Source organism: Coregonus lavaretus (assembly GCF_964263955.1).
Source record: "Coregonus lavaretus genome assembly, chromosome: 33".
Classification (NCBI taxonomy): Eukaryota; Metazoa; Chordata; class Actinopteri; order Salmoniformes; family Salmonidae; genus Coregonus; species Coregonus lavaretus.
Window position 1 is genome coordinate 19605767 of NC_140020.1, and position 18630 is coordinate 19624396.

Here is an 18630-nt window from a genome sequence, read left to right on the forward strand (position 1 = left end):
AAAAGTGTATTGTGTTATAGATTATTGCCACAGTTCATTCTTAAATTAGATCTCTGCAGTGCTTTTGTACATTGACATGTGAGTACAGCAACTGGGGATTGAGGTGGGGAGAGCAAAGATTATCTTTAGCGGGGTGGATGTGTGAATGCCTGGGGCCCAGGAGGGGGTCTACACAGGCCTACCTCCCCTCACTGTTCCTGGGGAGAAGGATGGACAAGGTTGGGGTATACTGGGTCCGACTCCGTGAGTAGCGCTTAGGGCTGTTGCGTTGACCGTATTACCGTCAAACCGGCGGTCATGAGTCATGACCGTTTAGTCACGGTAACTAGGCTTCTCCAAGCTCTGATGCTGCTGATGGTCATTAGTAGCCTACCAAACTTGCTAACTGCCTGGTACTCAGCACTCTATTGTCAATCTAATCACTGACAATGTAAATCTAATTGAAAATTAAATAAAACAATTCATGACAGCCCATGAGCTCATGTTACGCAACATTTCTATAGGCTATGCAATTGTGTGAGAAAACAGAGTTTTGATGGCCTCTATTAAAAAGAGGAGGATCCCATCAGCTTTCTATAGGCTAGGCTTACTATATTTATTTCTCAACTTTCCTAATATTAAGCACATTGCTTCGCTTTAGAACAGGAGTATAGCCTACCTGGCTGGCATGAAAATGAACCACGGAAAAAGCTCCTCAATTTGCTATTTAAGTGCATAGATTACATTTATTTTTCCCCCCTGCCCCCACCTGTTCTGAGACAGGTGCATGATAATGGTTCATTCTAAATCAAAACTAATTTCACACATATATTATTTAGTATATGTAAAGGCAAGATTAAATGAAGAATAGTCTGGTGGGGGACAATATTAGCCTATCACTTGTGAATGATATATTACCACTTGAATGATGTCCAGCTTGTGTGTAGTAAGACAAGAAACAGCGAATATCTTTTTAAAATCATAGTCGTAAAATCATATAGCCTAGCCCATAGACTATGTTTGGAGAAGGTTTGAGCCACTAAAGTGGTCAAATAACTTCTTAAAATTAAGCAGATTCATCTGATTTACAACTGGTGTAGAGCCTAACTGTTTGGGGAAGATCATTTTCACCATAAAAATGCACCTTTATAATAAATAATGACATGCATAATCGCATTTGCGGTCACTTTTGAGAATGGTGTTTTCCCACTAATTGCATTTTGGAACAGCCTGCTTATAGCCTACTGCCGTGTGCGCACTGCTGCGTTTATAATGTGAAGAAATAGCCTAATAGTTTACCAACATTTTAAGCTAAACGTTCTGATCTGTTGGAGCAGCTTCGTTGCTTTAAAAATATAAAGATATGCAAGTGTTAATTTGGGATCTATCGCATCCCACAACTGTCCCAGACTATTTTGGGAATATTTATTTCTCGCACAGGACAAGCTGACCAATAGAATAGGTCAACTTGTGTACTATGGGGGATAGTACATTGACACAGGCTAATGCTTTTTCTGTTCGTTAGGCCTACTCACTCATCTTGTTGGCTGATAAAAAATAAATGTAGACAGTTCTTCTAACATCTTTAACATGCGCCTCGGAATTCGATAAGAAGGACGCATGCAGTTGTAGCCTACTTAAGAGCGGTGATGCCTGTGAGAAGAACCCGATCACGTGAGGGGCATTGGCTAATAAGAATTGAGATTTCTGAGAGAGCCATGTGAGTGAGAGGCACTTCGGAGCATGGCGATTGGCAGCCGGGAGAAGGGAATTATAATTATTATATTTAGCCCAAGGTCACAATGGCCACTGGCCGCAAAAGGCATGGATTTTTTTAGTGTGCATTTTTTCGAGGCATTATCAAGTGCTTGTCAAATTGTGAATGAGAGACTGATGAAGTGTGTGCAGCCTGTGCAAGAAACAAATCAGAGCTCATGCCTTTCATGCAACTTTTTTCAAATCATCATTAGAGTCCCATCATGCAACATCTAAACATATAGCCCAATGTTTGTATCACAACTAAAGTTGCATAAATAACTCCAAATTAAGGATATAGGAGGACCTGTTTCTTTGTTAACCGCTCAACACAGAGTAGCCGCATGTGCGCACTCCCTCAGAAATCGTTTGGAGAAAATAGAATTTATATTTTATTCAGTTATGTTAAATTGTATTCTTCATACTATAAAATAATATAAAATAACAAGGAATTCTAAGCAAATGTTGTCTACTAAATGAATGAGTGTAGTCCACAGCTGTATGGCATAGCCAGACCAGGGCCTAACATAAGGACAACTCAGAGTATGCTATTCTGTCCTAGTAGTGCTGAGTAGGGACATAAAGCATTTCACAGCTTGTGTCCAATACTAATGTGCGCATGAACCTCTCACTCTTTCCAGTCCATCTCGCACCCTCTGACTGGACCTGTCAAGCTTACACGCTCTGACAAGCTGCGATGTAAAGACGGATACCGTCATCAATTTACCTGCAGGGCCACTCGTTTCAACCTCTCCTCGTCCAGCTCGCTCCTCAGCTCTGTCATCTCTCTCCTGCAAAGCAAAGCCCAGATGTTCACAAGGCTCCTCAGTGCTTGAACACATGACTGGCTAGCATCTGATCAACAATAAGATCACATCACCATTACTCTGCCTGAACAGGCGCCACTCAAGTTCCAACAGTGACTCGCCTATATACCTGCCTAGAAACAAGCCGTAGGGCACTAAAAACAGGACAGTAGCTAAAATACTGCTCTGAAAAAGGTACACAAATAAAAATGTTTGACTGATGCATGTAGCCAGCTTTATAATGATGAAGCTTTATCATTTAAACATGTTAACAAAGACATAATGCTTCATTTGAAGAGTACAGAGTAAAGAGTAGTAGGAACTGAACAAAACCAGATCTAAGGAAAGTGGTAGTTAGTTACATTTGCTGGGTCTTGAGGAGCTCCACAGACAGCAGCAGATCTTTCATTTGGGCTCTGAGGTCCTGCAGCTCAGACTTCTGCTCCTCTGACTCTGCCTTGGGCTTGGTCTCCGTGCTAGGGCCTGGGCTGCGGCTTCGGCTGGAGCTAGGGCTGGGGCTTCTGCGGTCAGGGGCCAAAGCCGGGCTGGCTTTGAGCCCCTCCGACAGGGATGGGCTGGGCTTGAGGACAGGAGACTGGGAGAGTGAGCTGGGCATGGATGGCTGTGGAAGAAGACGAGAGGTGGTTAATAAATATTTTTGTCCTGGCTGTGACCTCCTTTCTGAATATTTTTGACTAATGAATGAAGTCAGTGTTTCTATGCTCAAATTTAATCAAGTAAATTTTTCTGGTCGTAACATACAGTAGTCTTTAGCGACCAGCCATGATTGCTATGAGGGAGCTACAGTAGCCACTTGAAACACTGTTGTAGAGCATTCAGTTCGTACTGTAGCTGCGGAAGTCTATTTCATTTGGATTGAACACAACTGATCCCCTGTTTCTTCCTCTGAAGTTATGTCAGGGTTGCTTTAATATTGTGTTCTCCAGCATCCCATCGCCTCGGGATATAGTTTTCATTCATTTATTTATTTTCCTCTGCCGAGAGGTTCAGAGGGTCAAAATCTAATTTAAAAGGATTTAAATGTCAGAGGGGCCAAAGGGTCTCTTTAATTCAACCTATAGAAGTTCTGAGCCCACAGTTATGTGGCTTGATGCGCAGGGATTATTCACTCGATTTGAGTGGTACAGGTAAACAGCGGGTGACCCCAGAATCTAGTGGGTCCTTTGAGAGGGCCTCCAGTGTCGCTGGCCTGCCCACACAGAGTCAGCGTGAGGTGTAAGTCCCTTTAGTCCCATCAGTCCCCCACTGGGCATCTGAGGAAACACTAACAAGACAAACACGAGGACGGACATTACGTTTTCATTAGAAACATGAGGATGCCCTCCGTCTGGCCTCCGCAGGATGACTAGCACCGTCTCCCAGTGTGACTAAAACCGGCCTTACACTGGGCCTGAGTGGATTTGCCGGATTGCAAGAGAGCATTATTTTGTGAATGCATGTGAATATCTGCGTTAGTGCGTGTGACTGCATGTAAATTATTAACTGGACGTATGTGTGCGTACATCGTATGTGACCCCAGGGAGCTTAATGCCAGAGGCTTGTGACTGTGCTGTACTGGAGCCGGTGGGATCAGGGTTCATCAAGATAAGAGGGCATTCATACAGCAACAGGGTGACTTTCATACAGAGGGAGGGAGGGGAGGGGAGGGAGGGAGGGGAGAGACGGCGAAGGGGGATGACAGGAGGAAAACAACCTGGCAGGAGGATGGCGCCTATTAGTGAGGCATTATCCAGAGTCACTGAGAGAGGTCTCTATGACTTAACTGAAGATCACAAGATGGTTGCAGTTTTCCGAGGATGTATTAGTTAATATCTATAGACAAACCTGACTCCGTTTCTGAACTGAGACATATGTTAATTCCCTGCTGAGTGCAAATATTGGCTGAGGTGACTAATTTGCAGCAATAGCATCCATTTGGGATGAATCACAAGTATCTGAACAGAGATAGATCTAATGTGCATTTGGGCCATTGATTCAGACTCAGAAAACTTTATTGCCATACATATAAAATTGTTGTTCTGGGATGGGTCTTGGTGTACCACACATACAAGTTCAATACAGGTCAGACACTAACTAATGCAATTAGACACGTCAATGTCATTGTTACCTTTCTTGTGTCTATCAACTTTGGCTTGGGGCGATCCTCCTCGTCAAACTTGAAGGTTTTCTCCACGCTGATGTCCTTGTTTGGCTGCGAAGACAAAAATACAAAACAGGTCTGCTCAGTTTTTGACACACCTTGCCAGAGACTCACAGACACTCTGGCTTGACATGTCCATCTGTTTCTAATGGAAGGCATTCACATTACTCTTCAGGGAACTCAGTAAATCTCAGATAATCGGACCGACCCGACAGCTCTCCTCTCAGCCCTTCATGTAACTCAAATGTCTGCTATTTGATGTATTTTCAAGTGGACGTGTAGCACCCTCTTCCCAATCTCTCATCAACTCCCCCGACACATCATGAGGTGCAGATAAGGTGCGATATCTATGTATGGAATGCGGTGATGTACACTACCGTTCAAAAGTTTGGGGTCACTTCGAAATTTCCTTGTTTTTTCGAAAGAAAAGCAATTTTTTTTGCGTTGTATGAGATCTTCAGTTTCTTGGCAATTTCTCGCATGGAATAGCCTTAATTTCTCAGAACAAGAATAGACGGACGAGTTTCAGAAGAATGTTCTTTGTGTCTGGCCATTTTGAGCCTGTAATTGAACCCACAATTGCTGACGCTCCAGATACTCAACTAGTCTCAAGGCCAGTTTTATTGCTTCTTTAATCAGTTTTCAGCTGTACTAACGTAATTGCAAAAGGGTTTTCTAATGATCAATTAGCCTTTTAAAATGATAAACTTGAATTAGCAAACACAACATGCCATTGGAACACAGGACTGATGGTTGCTGATAATGGGCCTCTGTAGATATTCCATTTTAAAAAATCAGCCGTTTCCAGCTACAATAGCCATTTTCAACATTATCAATGTCTACACTGTATTTCTGATCAATTTGATGTTATTTTAAATGGACAAGAAAATTGCTTTTCTTTCAAAAACAAGGACATTTCTAAGTGACCCCAAACTTTTTAATGGTAGTGTACATGTACTCCCCAGATAGGGCCTGCATGTCAAATGTGTTTTTGAGAGGAATTTGATGATGTGTAAACGTAACATATGTGGTTTTTGTGTTGTGCAGTTGTATGTCCTCAGTAGCGTGTTGGTACGTCTGTGGACTCACAGAGTGGCCTCCTCCAAACTGAGCGGGCAGCCTCCTGCCAGGCATCTTTGGTCTGTTAGTGGTGGGGTGAGACAGCTTATCAGAGGTAGACGACAGATCATCAAAGCTCATCAGGTCTTTAGAGACAGACAGAGACAGAGAGACAGAGGGAGAGAAGTAAAGAGCAAAGTAAATAATAGCACTTTGCTTTACAAATGCAGACAGCAGAAAGATCATAGGCTTTTCATCAGATGGAACTGAGAATTGGATAGAAATAAGACATTGCAGCCAAAACCACTGAACAATAGTTGACATTCTATCACCTTGTGTTTTCCTTTCTATGAGAAATAGAATGACACACAGGTTTTTCATCTAAAGAGACAGTTCTGGGAAGACTAACTAAGGAATGGGGCTGTAAGGGTTAGGTCACACAAAACCATTCAAACAATCACATTTCATTGTTAAGATAGCCCTGAGAATAGTATACACTGAAACTGCCACACAGTATGACAATCTTTGAGAAAAACATTTAAGCACTATATAGTCCTATGGGTAAACCTTTATTTTAAAGGGTACCTAATAAACCATTTATAAGGCATTTATAAAATTGTGTGATCAACATTTATTAATCATTACTCCCACACTTATAAACCATTTACTAATCATTAGTAAAGTATTTTTGCAGTCCCTAATCTAAAGTGAGCACTGTTTATACTATATAAATACTTAATGTTTTGAGTGACCTGTAATTTCTCACAAAAATGGGCATGCCATTGGTAGACATTGCAGCAATACCCGGTAAAAGAACAAGCAGAATGTTTAAGGAAATATATACAAATGTAAGAATAACTAGCTTAGTAACACTTACAAATGTGGGAGTAATGATTCATAAAATGGCAAACATATAAAATCGTTTTTTAAGTACCCTTAAAATAAAGTGTTACCGTCCTATATAAAGACTATAGGCAGGACCTTTATTAACATTGCAGAACTCCCAGGGGAGTGAAGTTGACATAAAGGAGAATGAGGAGGAGTGTGTTTCCGTGTTTGTCTTCACGCCCTGCTCCCACGGGGCTAATGACCTATGGTTTTAGCAGCTCTTTTCACGCTTTTAGCGGTGTGGGTCACAGACACGACTCCCCAGTTAACTTCTACCTCCATGATGTCATGATTCTGAGAACTCACCCAGCCTAAACTCCCTTGTCCTCCCTCACCTCGATCTCCATCCCTTTATCTCTTCCTAAAAGCTTTGCTCTTGTTTTTCCTGTTTGTGATTGTCCTTGGCATTAAACAAGAGGTGATGTAAACAAAGCCAACCTCCCTCCCTCTTTCTCATCCTCTTCTATCCCTCCACCCATCATCCTCTATCCCTGCATTCTTCTGACCTCAGGACACCAGCTGAAAACCTATTCACCCATGGGCTTAGAGGATTAAATCAACATAGCGACAAAAACTCTAAAAATAAAAACAAAGTATTTTAGTAATTTGGGATTTTACGCACAAAGCTGTCAATATATCTTATCGCATTTGATAATGTGTTATAGTAGGCCTGAATTGGTTCAGAGGGTAAATCGTGATGCTGAAATTAAACCAGTCGACTTTGAACGCGTTTCAGAGTTTACAGATGTCTCCTTTTGCATCTGTGATGCAGTACCATTGTGAATCTACTGGTATGCTTCAAAAGGCAAACCAATCACGTGAAATATGCATAATGTTTTTAAATGTTGGAAGGTCAAATTGTCAATGTCCCTGAATCACCCTTAAAAGAAAAGAAAACAAGGCAACAGTAAACATGTTGTCACCCTCGAATGATGAAAACCAAATGATTAAAAAGGGGTTTCAGCTCATCCCCCTCTTTTTAGGTCTGTGTTTCCTGTTCTTGGGGACATTACTCCAACAGCCTGCTGCGGCAGGAGGAGTAATCCACAACTCAAATATGGATCTACTGCACTAATCCTCAATTTAGATAGAACCCCATCAGCTAGTTGTTTTGAACAGAATGAGCCTATGTGTGTCTATTGTGTGAGCCTGTGTGCCTATTGTGACAAGCTTTCAAATGATGCCCACCTGACCCAGATTACTATTTAAAATGGACTGTTCTTGGATTGCGTAAACAACAACAGTAATTGTGTGATGGCGGAGATGCAGGCTTGTGTTCCAAACAAAACTACAAGTCTGCTTGCTGTATTCCTCAACGGCACAGCTAGGAGAGCTCAAAAAAGCACCTTATGACCATTTTCATATTTATTCTGTAAGAAACATTTAAATGTAGCCCTATCCATATAGGCCAAATCCCACGAGTGTAAAGGGTTGAGGAACTTTTTTTTACCCCATCTATATGGACTAACTGGTTTTTACACATAAAGAAACATTCAACCTATGAAGCTGGGAGAGTATAATGGTTTTATAGATTCAATTTGATCCTGTGTTTGGAGCAAGCGGATCATAACTAATAATGATGTCATGGAGCCGTATAATTGTGCAAGTGAAGTGTATATATTCGGACCCCCAATGAACGTTTCATTGCATGCCTTGTTAAAGGTTTTACTGCTCAGAATTTCCTGAAACTAAAAAGTTAATTTTCGTGGAGCCATACATACCCATGTCAAGGTCATTCGACAGCGTTTTTGGTTTGCTGGGTAACGTTGTCTCAAAGTCTGACTTTGGGAGTATGGAAGGCACCTCTCCATTGTGCCTGTAGATGAGGGGGATAACAACAATAACAGTAGCAATACACTACTACAGTTGTAAACAGTAGTACTAGTAATACAATCCCGATGGCTGGAGTTAAGGGTACAATATGTTAGGAATGCAACTGGATTTCATAGGCCTTTGTGTACACATTCAGAGACTTAAATAGCAAAATAGCAAATATATTTTCAGCGTGAATGCAATCATTCAGAAGCCATAACAAATGCCTGACAAACAAACTAAATACAGTGGTTTGTTAATATATTTGTAGTAAAATACACAGATTTGAAGCTGTTCCTCCTCAAGCGCATCTATGCTATCACAGCAGACCTACTGTCCATCTACATCATATACGTTAGACTAGTTCTGGAGTACACTGTCCCTGCCTGGCACCCTGGCCTCACTCAAACCCTTATTGCTCAACTAGAGCTGGTCCAGAAGAGAGCCTACAGAATAATTCTGGGCGGGTCGTACACCAGCTATGGGGAAGCCCACGAAACCTTAGGAATCATGTCCATAGAGAACTGATGGAAGCAGATCTGCCTGACATTTGCTAATTCCTGGCAGAGCTCCCAGTTTGCAGACTGGCTCCCCCGACCCAGACAGCAGGTCACTGGATGTAACCCATAACAGCCACAAACTGAACAACGCACACACACCATATAGCCCAGAGGCCTAAGAAATGCCTACATAAAAACTGTTGTATTTTCTAAAGCTGCCACCCCAAACCTTGTTATTATGGTATTGTTGCTTTGTATACATTGTATATTTTAAATGGTATCATATTACAAGTTTGTGCAAATTTAGGATTTTACTATTGGATTACTATGACTGTAAATTGGTGTACCATTTAGTCTATGACCTCGAATTTGCCAATAAAACCTACTCTACGCAATGTTGTCCTTATTCAAGTGAATACCCAATATGAACAGAGGGAGGGGTGGAAGAACAGGGGGACGGGCAGAAGGATGGGAGACTTACTTGGCCCCTAGGGAGGGAGCGAGAGGCTTGTCTGGTCGTTTTGGGGGGAGGATGCCTGGTCTGCCCTTGCCTGGCGGAGGTACAGGTTTCTTGGGAGGGACCAGGGGGGCAGTAGGCTTTGACAGTTTGTGATCTGTCTTGTCACCTTCAGAGCGAGAGAGAATTTGAGTCAGAATTATCATTGTGATCAAATATTTCTTAACACTATGCTTTATACATTTCAAGATCATGGAGGTTGCACGAGGTCCTGGTTGTTTTAGGGGCATTCATTCTTCATTCTCGGCTGCCAGGACGTGTAAGCATCAACTATCCCCAGGGCTACTCCACTGAAAAATTAAAATAGCCAACCCCTAATCTCATTAGGGAAATTCTTCATTCCTGACAGAGAAATAAACGATCAACGCTGTGACAAATTATTAATATGCATAGAGGCCAATAAGATACGCAAAGCAGGAATAAGTGTAATTCTTTGATTTGAAAAAGGTAAAACAGCAAGGTGTTTCCTTTAGCTAACTGAGCCCTACAGAGGAGGGGAGTGTCACGGTGTCCCTGAGGTCATCCTTTGAAAGGGGTTAACGCCACGGCGAAGGAAAGCTTTTCAGCCACCCTGAGGACCGCCAGTGACATCACTTCTGTACCGTACAGTGAATGTGTGTAAGTGCAACACTTCACGTTAATGCCAAGGCGCCTTGGTGCATGAAATGGTCAAATGTGCAAGAAGCCCAGAGGTGAGCCAAAAACAGACACATGCTAAAAAGGGCCTGTCACAATGGATTGCCTGGAAGAAACAACATGCAGTAGCCGTCCGCTCACTGTCACATTGTTGCTCCATTTACCCTGATGATGTCATAATGCTACATGCAAATGGTACATGACTCTCAACATCCGTTAAATCTTCCAATATCAGACTAAAACCTTGGAGCTACAATAGATATAAAAGCAAAGTGAACTTTGAGGATGAAACCAAAATAAAACTTCCACGCATTAAACTCATTAAAAAGCAAAACATTTAGGCTAAATGTATATTTCTGTTAATTACCAGACACTTTTATTCAGATTTACTAAGAAAATATATTTAAAAAAAGATGCAAATCTGAAAATGATATTCAAAACCTAGCCCAAAGTACAGGACATTTAAATTAGAAGTTAATTGTTAAATATATACTAAACAAAAATAAATGCAACATGCAACAATTTCAAAGATTTTACTGAGTTACAGTTCATATAAGGAAATCAATCAATTGAAATAAATTCATTATGCCCTAATCTATGGATTTCACATGACTGGGAATACAGAAATGCATCTGTTGGTCACAGATACTGTAGGGGCGCGGAACTGAAAACCAGGCAGTATCTGGTGTGAACACCATTTGCTTCCTGCAGCGCGACACATCTCCATCACAGAGTTGATCAGGCTGTTGATTGTGGCCTGTGGAATGTTGTCCCACTGCTCTTCAATGGCTGTGCGAAGTTGCTGGATATTGGCGGGAACTGGAACACGCTGTCGTACACGTCGATCCAGAGCATCCCAAAGCTGCTCAATGGGTGACATGTCTGGTGAGTGTACAGGCCATGGAACAACTGGGACATTTTCAGCTTCCAGGAATTGTGTACAGATCCTTGCAACATTGGGCCGTGCATTATCATGCTGAAACATGAGGTGATGGTGGCAGATGAATGGCACAACAATGGGCCTCAGTATTTCGTCACGGTATCTCTGTGCATTCAAATTGCCATTATTAAAATGCAATTGTGTTCGTTGTCCGTAGCTTATGCCTGCCAATACCTTAACCCCACCGCCACCATGGGGCACTCTGCTGTTGTGTGACAAAACTGCACATTTTAGAGTGGCCTTTTTATTGTCCCCAGCACAAGGTGCACGTGTGTAATGATCATGCTGTTTAATCAGTTTCTTGATATGCCACACCTGTCAGGTGGATGGATTATCTTGGCAAAGAAGAAATGCTCACTAAGAGGGACGTAAACAAATTTGTGCACAAAGTTTGAGAGAAATTAACTTTTTGCACATGGAACATTTTTGGGATATTTTATTTCAGCTCATGAAACACGGGACCAAAACGTTACATGTTGCGTTTATATTTTTGTTCATTGTAAATTAGGCCTATGGTTTTCCGGACTCACCTAATCTGCTGAAGGCACGGCGGTCCAACATTATCAAGCCTGTCTGGAGATTGAGAGACATCAGCAAACAAAAGCTGATAGTTCTAGAGTAAATTAATTGATAGCACCTTAACCCCCTGAGCTATGAAATGTTCCTATTGATGGGTACTTACACATTGCATGAGTGATTATAACATAAAGTACTCAAATACAAGTTACATAAAATAAAATTGTATTTGTCACATGCTTCGTAAACAACGGGTGTAGACTAACAGTGAAATGCTTACTTCCCAACTATGCAGAGAGAGAAAAATTGAAGAAAAAAAAGAAAAATATAACCACAAGGAATAAATACACAATAAGTAACGATAACTTGGCTATATACACGGGGTACCAGTACTGAGTCGATGTGCAGGGGTACGAGGTAATTGAGGTAGATATGTACATTATAGGTAGGGATAAAGTGACTAGGCAACAGGATAGATAATAAACAGGGTATGCGATGAGTCAAAAGAGCTGGAGTCAGAACATTTTTAGGGCCTTACTCTGACACCGGCTGGTATAGAGGTCCTGGATGGCAGGGAGCTCGGCCCCAGTGATGTACTGAGCGGTACACAAATAATAAAATAATAATAATAATATGCCATTTAGCAGACGCTTTTATCCAAAGCGACTTACAGTCATGTGTGCATACATTTTTAGGTATGCGTGGTCCCGGGGATCGAACACACTACCCTGGCGTTACAAGCGCCATGCTCTACCAATTGAGCTACAGAGGACCACGTGGGTACACACTACCCTCTGTAGCGCCTTGCGGTCGGATGCCAAGCAGATACCAAGCGGTGATGCAGCCAGTCAAGATGCTCTCAATGGTGAAGCTGTAGAACTTTTTGAGGATCGGAGGGCCCATGCAAAATCTTTTGGGCCTCTTGAGGGCTGTGTTGGTGTGTGTGGACCATGATAATTCCTTAGTGATGTTGACACCGAGGAACTTGAAGCTCTCGATCTGCTCGATCACAGCCCCGTCGATGTGGATTGGGGCATACTCTGTTTCCTGTAGTCCACGATCAGCTCCTTTGTCTTGCTCATGTTGAGGGAGAGGTTGTTGTTCTGGCACCACACTACCAGGTCTCTGACCTCCTCCCTGTAGGTTGTCTCATTGTCGTCAGTGATCAGGCCTACCACCGTCATGTTTTCGGCACACTTAATTATGGTGTTGGAGTCGTGCGCGGCCACGCAGTCGAAAGGTGAACAGGGAGTACAGGAGGGGACTAAACACACACCCGAGGGGCCCCCGTGTTGTGGATCAGCGTTGCAGATGTGTTGTTGCCTTACCTCACCACATGGGGGCGGCCCATCAGGAAGTCCAGGATCCAGTTGCAGAGGGAGGTTAATCCCAGGGTCCTTAGCTTAGTGATGAGCTTGGAGGGCACAATGGTGTTGAACGCTGAGTGGTAGTCAATGAACAGTATTCTCACGTAGGTGTTCCTTTTGTCCAGGTGGGAAAGGGCAGTGTGGAGTGCAATAGAGATTGCGTCATCTGTGGATCTGTTGGGGTGGTATGCGAACTGGAGTGGGTCCAGGGTATCTGGGATGATGGGGTTGATGTGAGCCATGAACAGCCTTTCAAAGCATTTAATGGTTACAGATGAGAATGCTACGGGGCGATAGTCATTTAGACAGGTTATTTGGGCGTTCTTGGGCACATGGACTATCGTGGTCGGCTTGAAACATAGGTATTACAGACTGGGTCAGGGAGAAGTTGAAAATGTCAGTGAAGACACTTGCCAGCTGGTCAGCGCATGCTCTGAGTACACGACCTGGTAATCCGTCTGGCCCTGTGGCCTTGTAATAATATAATAATAATATGCCATTTAGCAGACGCTTTTATCCAAAGCGACTTACAGTCATGCGTGCATACATTTTTGTGTATGGGTGGTCCCGGGGATCGAACCCACTACCTTGGCGTTATAAGCGCCGTGCTCTACCAGCTGAGCTACAGAGGACCACAGTGAATGTTGGGAATGTTAGGCCTTGTGAATGTTGGGAATGTTAGGCCTTGTGAATGTTTGAATGTTAGGCCTTGTGAATGTTAGGGCTGACTAGTCCTTGGGCATTGTCCTTTGTGCTTTCCTTGTGTTCCTGGGCCATTTGCCATGCAGCTCCAGGTGACAGAGAGCACATACAGTGGTGGTAAATAGACAGCTATGAAAAATATAGATAAAAACTCTCTTGGTAATGTAGTAGAAGAATGAGAGAAGGTGATACTAGCGCCTACTGACTGGCTGGTGCCTAGGCCCAGTGTGATGACTCAATCACGATTTATGGCATTGTTTAAGGACAGTGGTCAAACACACCTTATCTGTGGCAATCTCGATGAAGAGACATTCTCACGGAAGTCAAGGAGTCACTGACGCCAGGAGAGGTGTGATGACTGATGAAAACTTTAAATTGGCAAAATGAATGTTACTGTGTGAATTAAACTGCCATGTTTGGATTGTTTCAAGAGTTCATAAAGAGCTATGAATTTTGATATGTTTCATGGTACTGTAAGTGCTATGGATTTATTTACATTTACGTCATTTAGCAGACGCTCTTATCCAGAGCGACTTACAGTTAGTGAGTGCATACATTATTTTTATTTTTTTCATTCTGGCCCCCCGTGGGAAACGAACCCACAACCCTGGCGTTGCAAACGCCATGCTCTACCAACTGCGCTACATCCCTGCCGGCCATTCCCTCCCCTACCCTGGACGACGCTGGGACAATTGTGCGCCGCCCCATGGGTCTCCCGGTCACGGACAGAACCTGGATTTATTGTTACAGAGAAACTGTGTTATTTTGTTCATCGGACGGCGGATCATTCAAAGAGGAGCGATACAGGGGTGTGCTCTTACTGCATCAGACAGTGTTGAGGTGTGGTGATTAGATAAGGGAATTAATGTAAAGTTTTATGCCTTTTGTTTTAATGTTTTGGGCCATGCAAAGTGATGTTAATTAGACGATGGGGGATAGTGGGATTTGGTGCTATTGGAAGACTAAAAGCTGGGTTGATCATGGAGTCATTGGTAAACCAATCTCCTGATGTACGTTTGTATGTCATAGTGGTGAATGTTCTATGTTGTATTATTTTTATCGTGAAGATTTCTGGTATGTACAATTGATCAGTCTATAATTTTAATGGTAGGTTTATTTGAACAGTGAGAGACAGAATAACAACAAAAAAATCCAGAAAAACACATGTCAAAAATGTTATAAAATTGATTTGTATTTTAAATGAGGGAAATAAGTATTTGACCCCCTCTGAATCAGAAAGATATCTGGCTCCCAGGTGTCTTTTATACAGGTAACGAGCTGAGATTAGGAGCACACTCTTAAAGGGAGTGCTCCTAATCTCAGTTTGTTACCTGTATAAAAGACACCTGTCCACAGAAGCAATCAATCCATCAGATTCCAAACTCTCCACCATGGCCAAGACCAAAGAGCTCTCCAAGGATGTCAGGGACAAGATTGTAGACCTACACAAGGCTGGAATGGGCTACAAGACCATCGCCAAGCAGCTTGGTGAGAATGTGACAACAGTTGGTGCGATTATTCGCAAATGGAAGAAACACAAAATAACTGTCAATCTCCCTCGGCCTGGGGCTCCATATGCAAGATCTTTTATTTTATTTTTTATTTCACCTTTATTTAACCAGGTAAGCCAGTTGAGAACAAGTTCTCATTTACAACTGCGACCTGGCGAAGATAAAGCAAAGCAGTGCGATTAAAAACAACAACACAGAGTTACATATGGGATAAAACAAAACATAAAGTCAAAAATACAACAGAAAATATAAAATATATATATACACAGTGTGTACATCCCTCTTGAGATGTGTGCAAACCTGGTGGCCAACTACAAGAAACGTCTGACCTCTGATTGCCAACAAGTACTAAGTCATGTTTTGCAGAGGGGTCAAATACTTATTTCCCTCATTAAAATGCAAATCAATTTATAACATTTTTGACATGCGTTTTTCTGGATTTTTTTGTTGTTATTCTGTCTCTCACTGTTCAAATAAACCTACCATTAAAATTATAGACTGATCATGTCTTTGTCAGTGGGCAAACGTACAAAATCAGCAGGGGATCAAATACTTTTTTCCCCTCACTGTATATATATATATATATATATATATATATATATACACACACACACATTGGGGATGACCAATGAGATATATATATATATATCAATAATTGAATGCTAAGACATCGATTGCAAGATATTAGTCAGAGCAAAAACCAAGCCATGAGATCGAAGGAATTGTCCGTAGAGCTCCAAGACAGGATTGTGTCGAGGCACAGATCTGGGGAAGGGTACCAAAACATTTCTGCAGCATTGAATGTCCCCAAGAACACAGTGGCCTCCACCATTCTTAAATGGAAGAAGTTTGGAAACACCAAGACAAACTGAACAATCGGGGGAGAAGTGCCTTGGTCAGGGAGGTGACCAAGAACCCAATGTTACTCTGACAGAGCTCTAGAGTTCCTCTGTGGAGATGGGAGAACCTTCCAGAAGGTCAACCATCTCTGCAGCACTCCACCAATCAGGCCTTTATGGTAGAGTGGCCAGATGGAAGCCACTCCTCAGTAAAAGGCACAGCCCGCTTGAATTTGCCAAAAGGCACCTAAAGACTCTCAGACCATGAGAAACAAGATTCTCTGGTCTGAAGAAAGCAAGATTGAACTCTTTGGCCTGAATGCCAAGCGTCTCGTCTGGAGGAAACCTTTCAGCGGCAGGGACTGGGAGACTAGTCACGATCGAGGGAAAGATAAACGGAGCAAAGTAAAGAGAGATCCTTGATAAAAACCTGCTCCAGAGTGCTCAGGACCTCAGACTGGGAAAAAGTTTCACCTTCCAACAGGACAACGAACCTAAGCACACAGCCAAGACAACGCAGGAGTGGCTTCGGGACAAATCTCTGAATGTCCTTGAGTGGCCCAGCCAGAGCCCGGACTTGAACACGATCGGACATCATCCAACCTGAAAGCGCTTGAGAGGATCTGCAGAGAATAATGGGAGAAACTCCCCAAATACAGGTGTGCCAAGCTTGTAGCGTCATACCCAAGAAGACTCGAGGATGTAATTGCTGCCAAAAGGTGCTCTTTTTTTTTTTATTTCACCTTTATTTAACCAGGTAAGCCAGTTGAGAACAAGTTCTCATTTACAACTGCGACCTGGCGAAGATAAAGCAAAGAAGTGCGATAAAAACAACAACAGAGTTACATATGGAATAAACAAAACGTACAGTCAAAAACACAATAGAAAATCTATATACAGTGTGTGCAAATGTAGTAAGTTATGGAGGTAAGGCAATAAATAGGCCATAGTGCAAAATGATTACAAATTAGTATTAACACTGGAGTGATAGATGTGCAGAAGATGATGTGCAAATAGAGATACTGGGGTTCAAATGAGCAAAATAAATAACAATATGGGGATGAGGTAGTTGGGTGGGCTAATTACAGATGGGCTGTGTACAGGTGCAGTGATCGGTAAGCTGCTCTGACAACTGATGCTTAAAGTTAGTGAGGGAGATAAGTGTCTCCAGCTTCAGAGAATTTTGCAGTTTGTTCCAGTCATTTGCAGCTGAGAACTGGAAGGAAAAGCGGCCAAAGGAGGTGTTGGCTTTGGGGATGACCAATGAGATATACCTGCTGGAAAACATACTATGGGTGGGTGTTGCTATGGTGACCAATGATCTAAGATAAGGCGGGGATTTGCCTAGAAGCGATTTATAGATGACCTGGAGCCAGTGAGTTTGGCGATGAATATGTAGTGAGGGCCAGCCAACGAGAGCGTACAGGTCACAATGGTGGGTAGAATATGGGGCTTTGGTGACAAAACGGATGGCACTGTGATAGACTACATCCAATTTGCTGAGTAGAGTGTTGGAAGCTATTTTATAAATGATATCGCCAAAGTCAAGGATCGGTAGGATAGTCAGTTTTACGAGGGCATGTTAAGCAGCATGAGTGAAGGAGGCTTTGTTGCGAAATAGGAAGCCGATTCTAGATGTAACTTTGGATTGGAGATGCTTAATGTGAGTCTGGAAGGAGAGTTTACGGTCTAACCAGACACCTACAGTTGAAGTCGGAAGTTTACATACACCTTAGGAAAATACATTTAAACTCAGTTTTTCACAATTCCTGACATTTAATCCTAGTACAAATTCCCTGTCTTAGGTCAGTTAGGATCACCACTTTATTATAAGAATGTGAAATGTCAGAATAATAGAGAGAATTATTAATTTAAGCTTTTATTTCTTTCATCACATTCCCAGTGGGTCAGAAGTTTACATACACTCAATTAGTATTTGGTAGCATTGCCTTTAAATTGTTTAACTTGGATCAAACGTTTCGGGTAGCCTTCCACAAGCTTCCCACAATAAGTTGGGTGAATTTTGGCCTGTTCCACATGACAGAGCTGGTGTAACTGAGTCAGGTTTGTAGGCCTCCTTGCTCGCACACGCTTTTTCAGTTCTGCCCACACATTTTCTATAGGATTGAGGTCAGGGCTTTGTGATGGCCACTCCAATACATTTACATTTACATTTGAGTCATTTAGCAGACGCTCTTATCCAGAGCGACTTACAGGAGCAATTAGGGTTAAGTGCCTTGCTCAAGGGCACATCGACAGATTTTTCACCTAGTCGGCTCGGGGATTAGAACCAGCGACCTTTCGGTTACTGGCACAACGCTCTTAACCACTAAGCTACCTGCCGCCCCCAATACCTTGACTTTGTTGTCCTTAAGCCATTTTGCCTCAACTTTGGAAGTATGCTTGGGGTCATTGTCCATTTGGAAGACCCATTTGTGACCACGCTTTAACTTCCTGACTGATGTCTTGAGTTGTTTCTTCAATATATCCACATCATTTTCCTTCCTCATGATGCCATCTATTTTGTGAAGTGCACCAGTCCCTCCTGCAGCAAAGCACCTCCACAGCATGATGCTGCCACCCCCGTGCTTCACGGCTGGGTAGGTGTTCTTCAGCTTGCAAGCTACCCCCTTTTTCCTCCA

The 18630-nt window shown here is 42.5% G+C and overlaps 1 protein-coding gene across 1 annotated transcript in view; it reads right to left on the reverse strand.

Moving 5' to 3' along the window:
• Positions 1 to 18630, reverse strand: part of cd2ap (CD2-associated protein) — a 73964-nt gene that overhangs the window by 2760 nt on the left and 52574 nt on the right. Inside the window, exons 13-18 of the mRNA XM_084150990.1 lie at positions 9442 to 9586; positions 8370 to 8464; positions 5791 to 5906; positions 4669 to 4752; positions 2903 to 3162; positions 2462 to 2525 (exon numbers count right to left, since the gene is read on the reverse strand). Coding sequence (XP_084007116.1) covers positions 2462 to 2525; positions 2903 to 3162; positions 4669 to 4752; positions 5791 to 5906; positions 8370 to 8464; positions 9442 to 9586 — 764 coding nt within the window. The remainder of the gene's footprint in view (positions 1 to 2461; positions 2526 to 2902; positions 3163 to 4668; positions 4753 to 5790; positions 5907 to 8369; positions 8465 to 9441; positions 9587 to 18630) is intronic.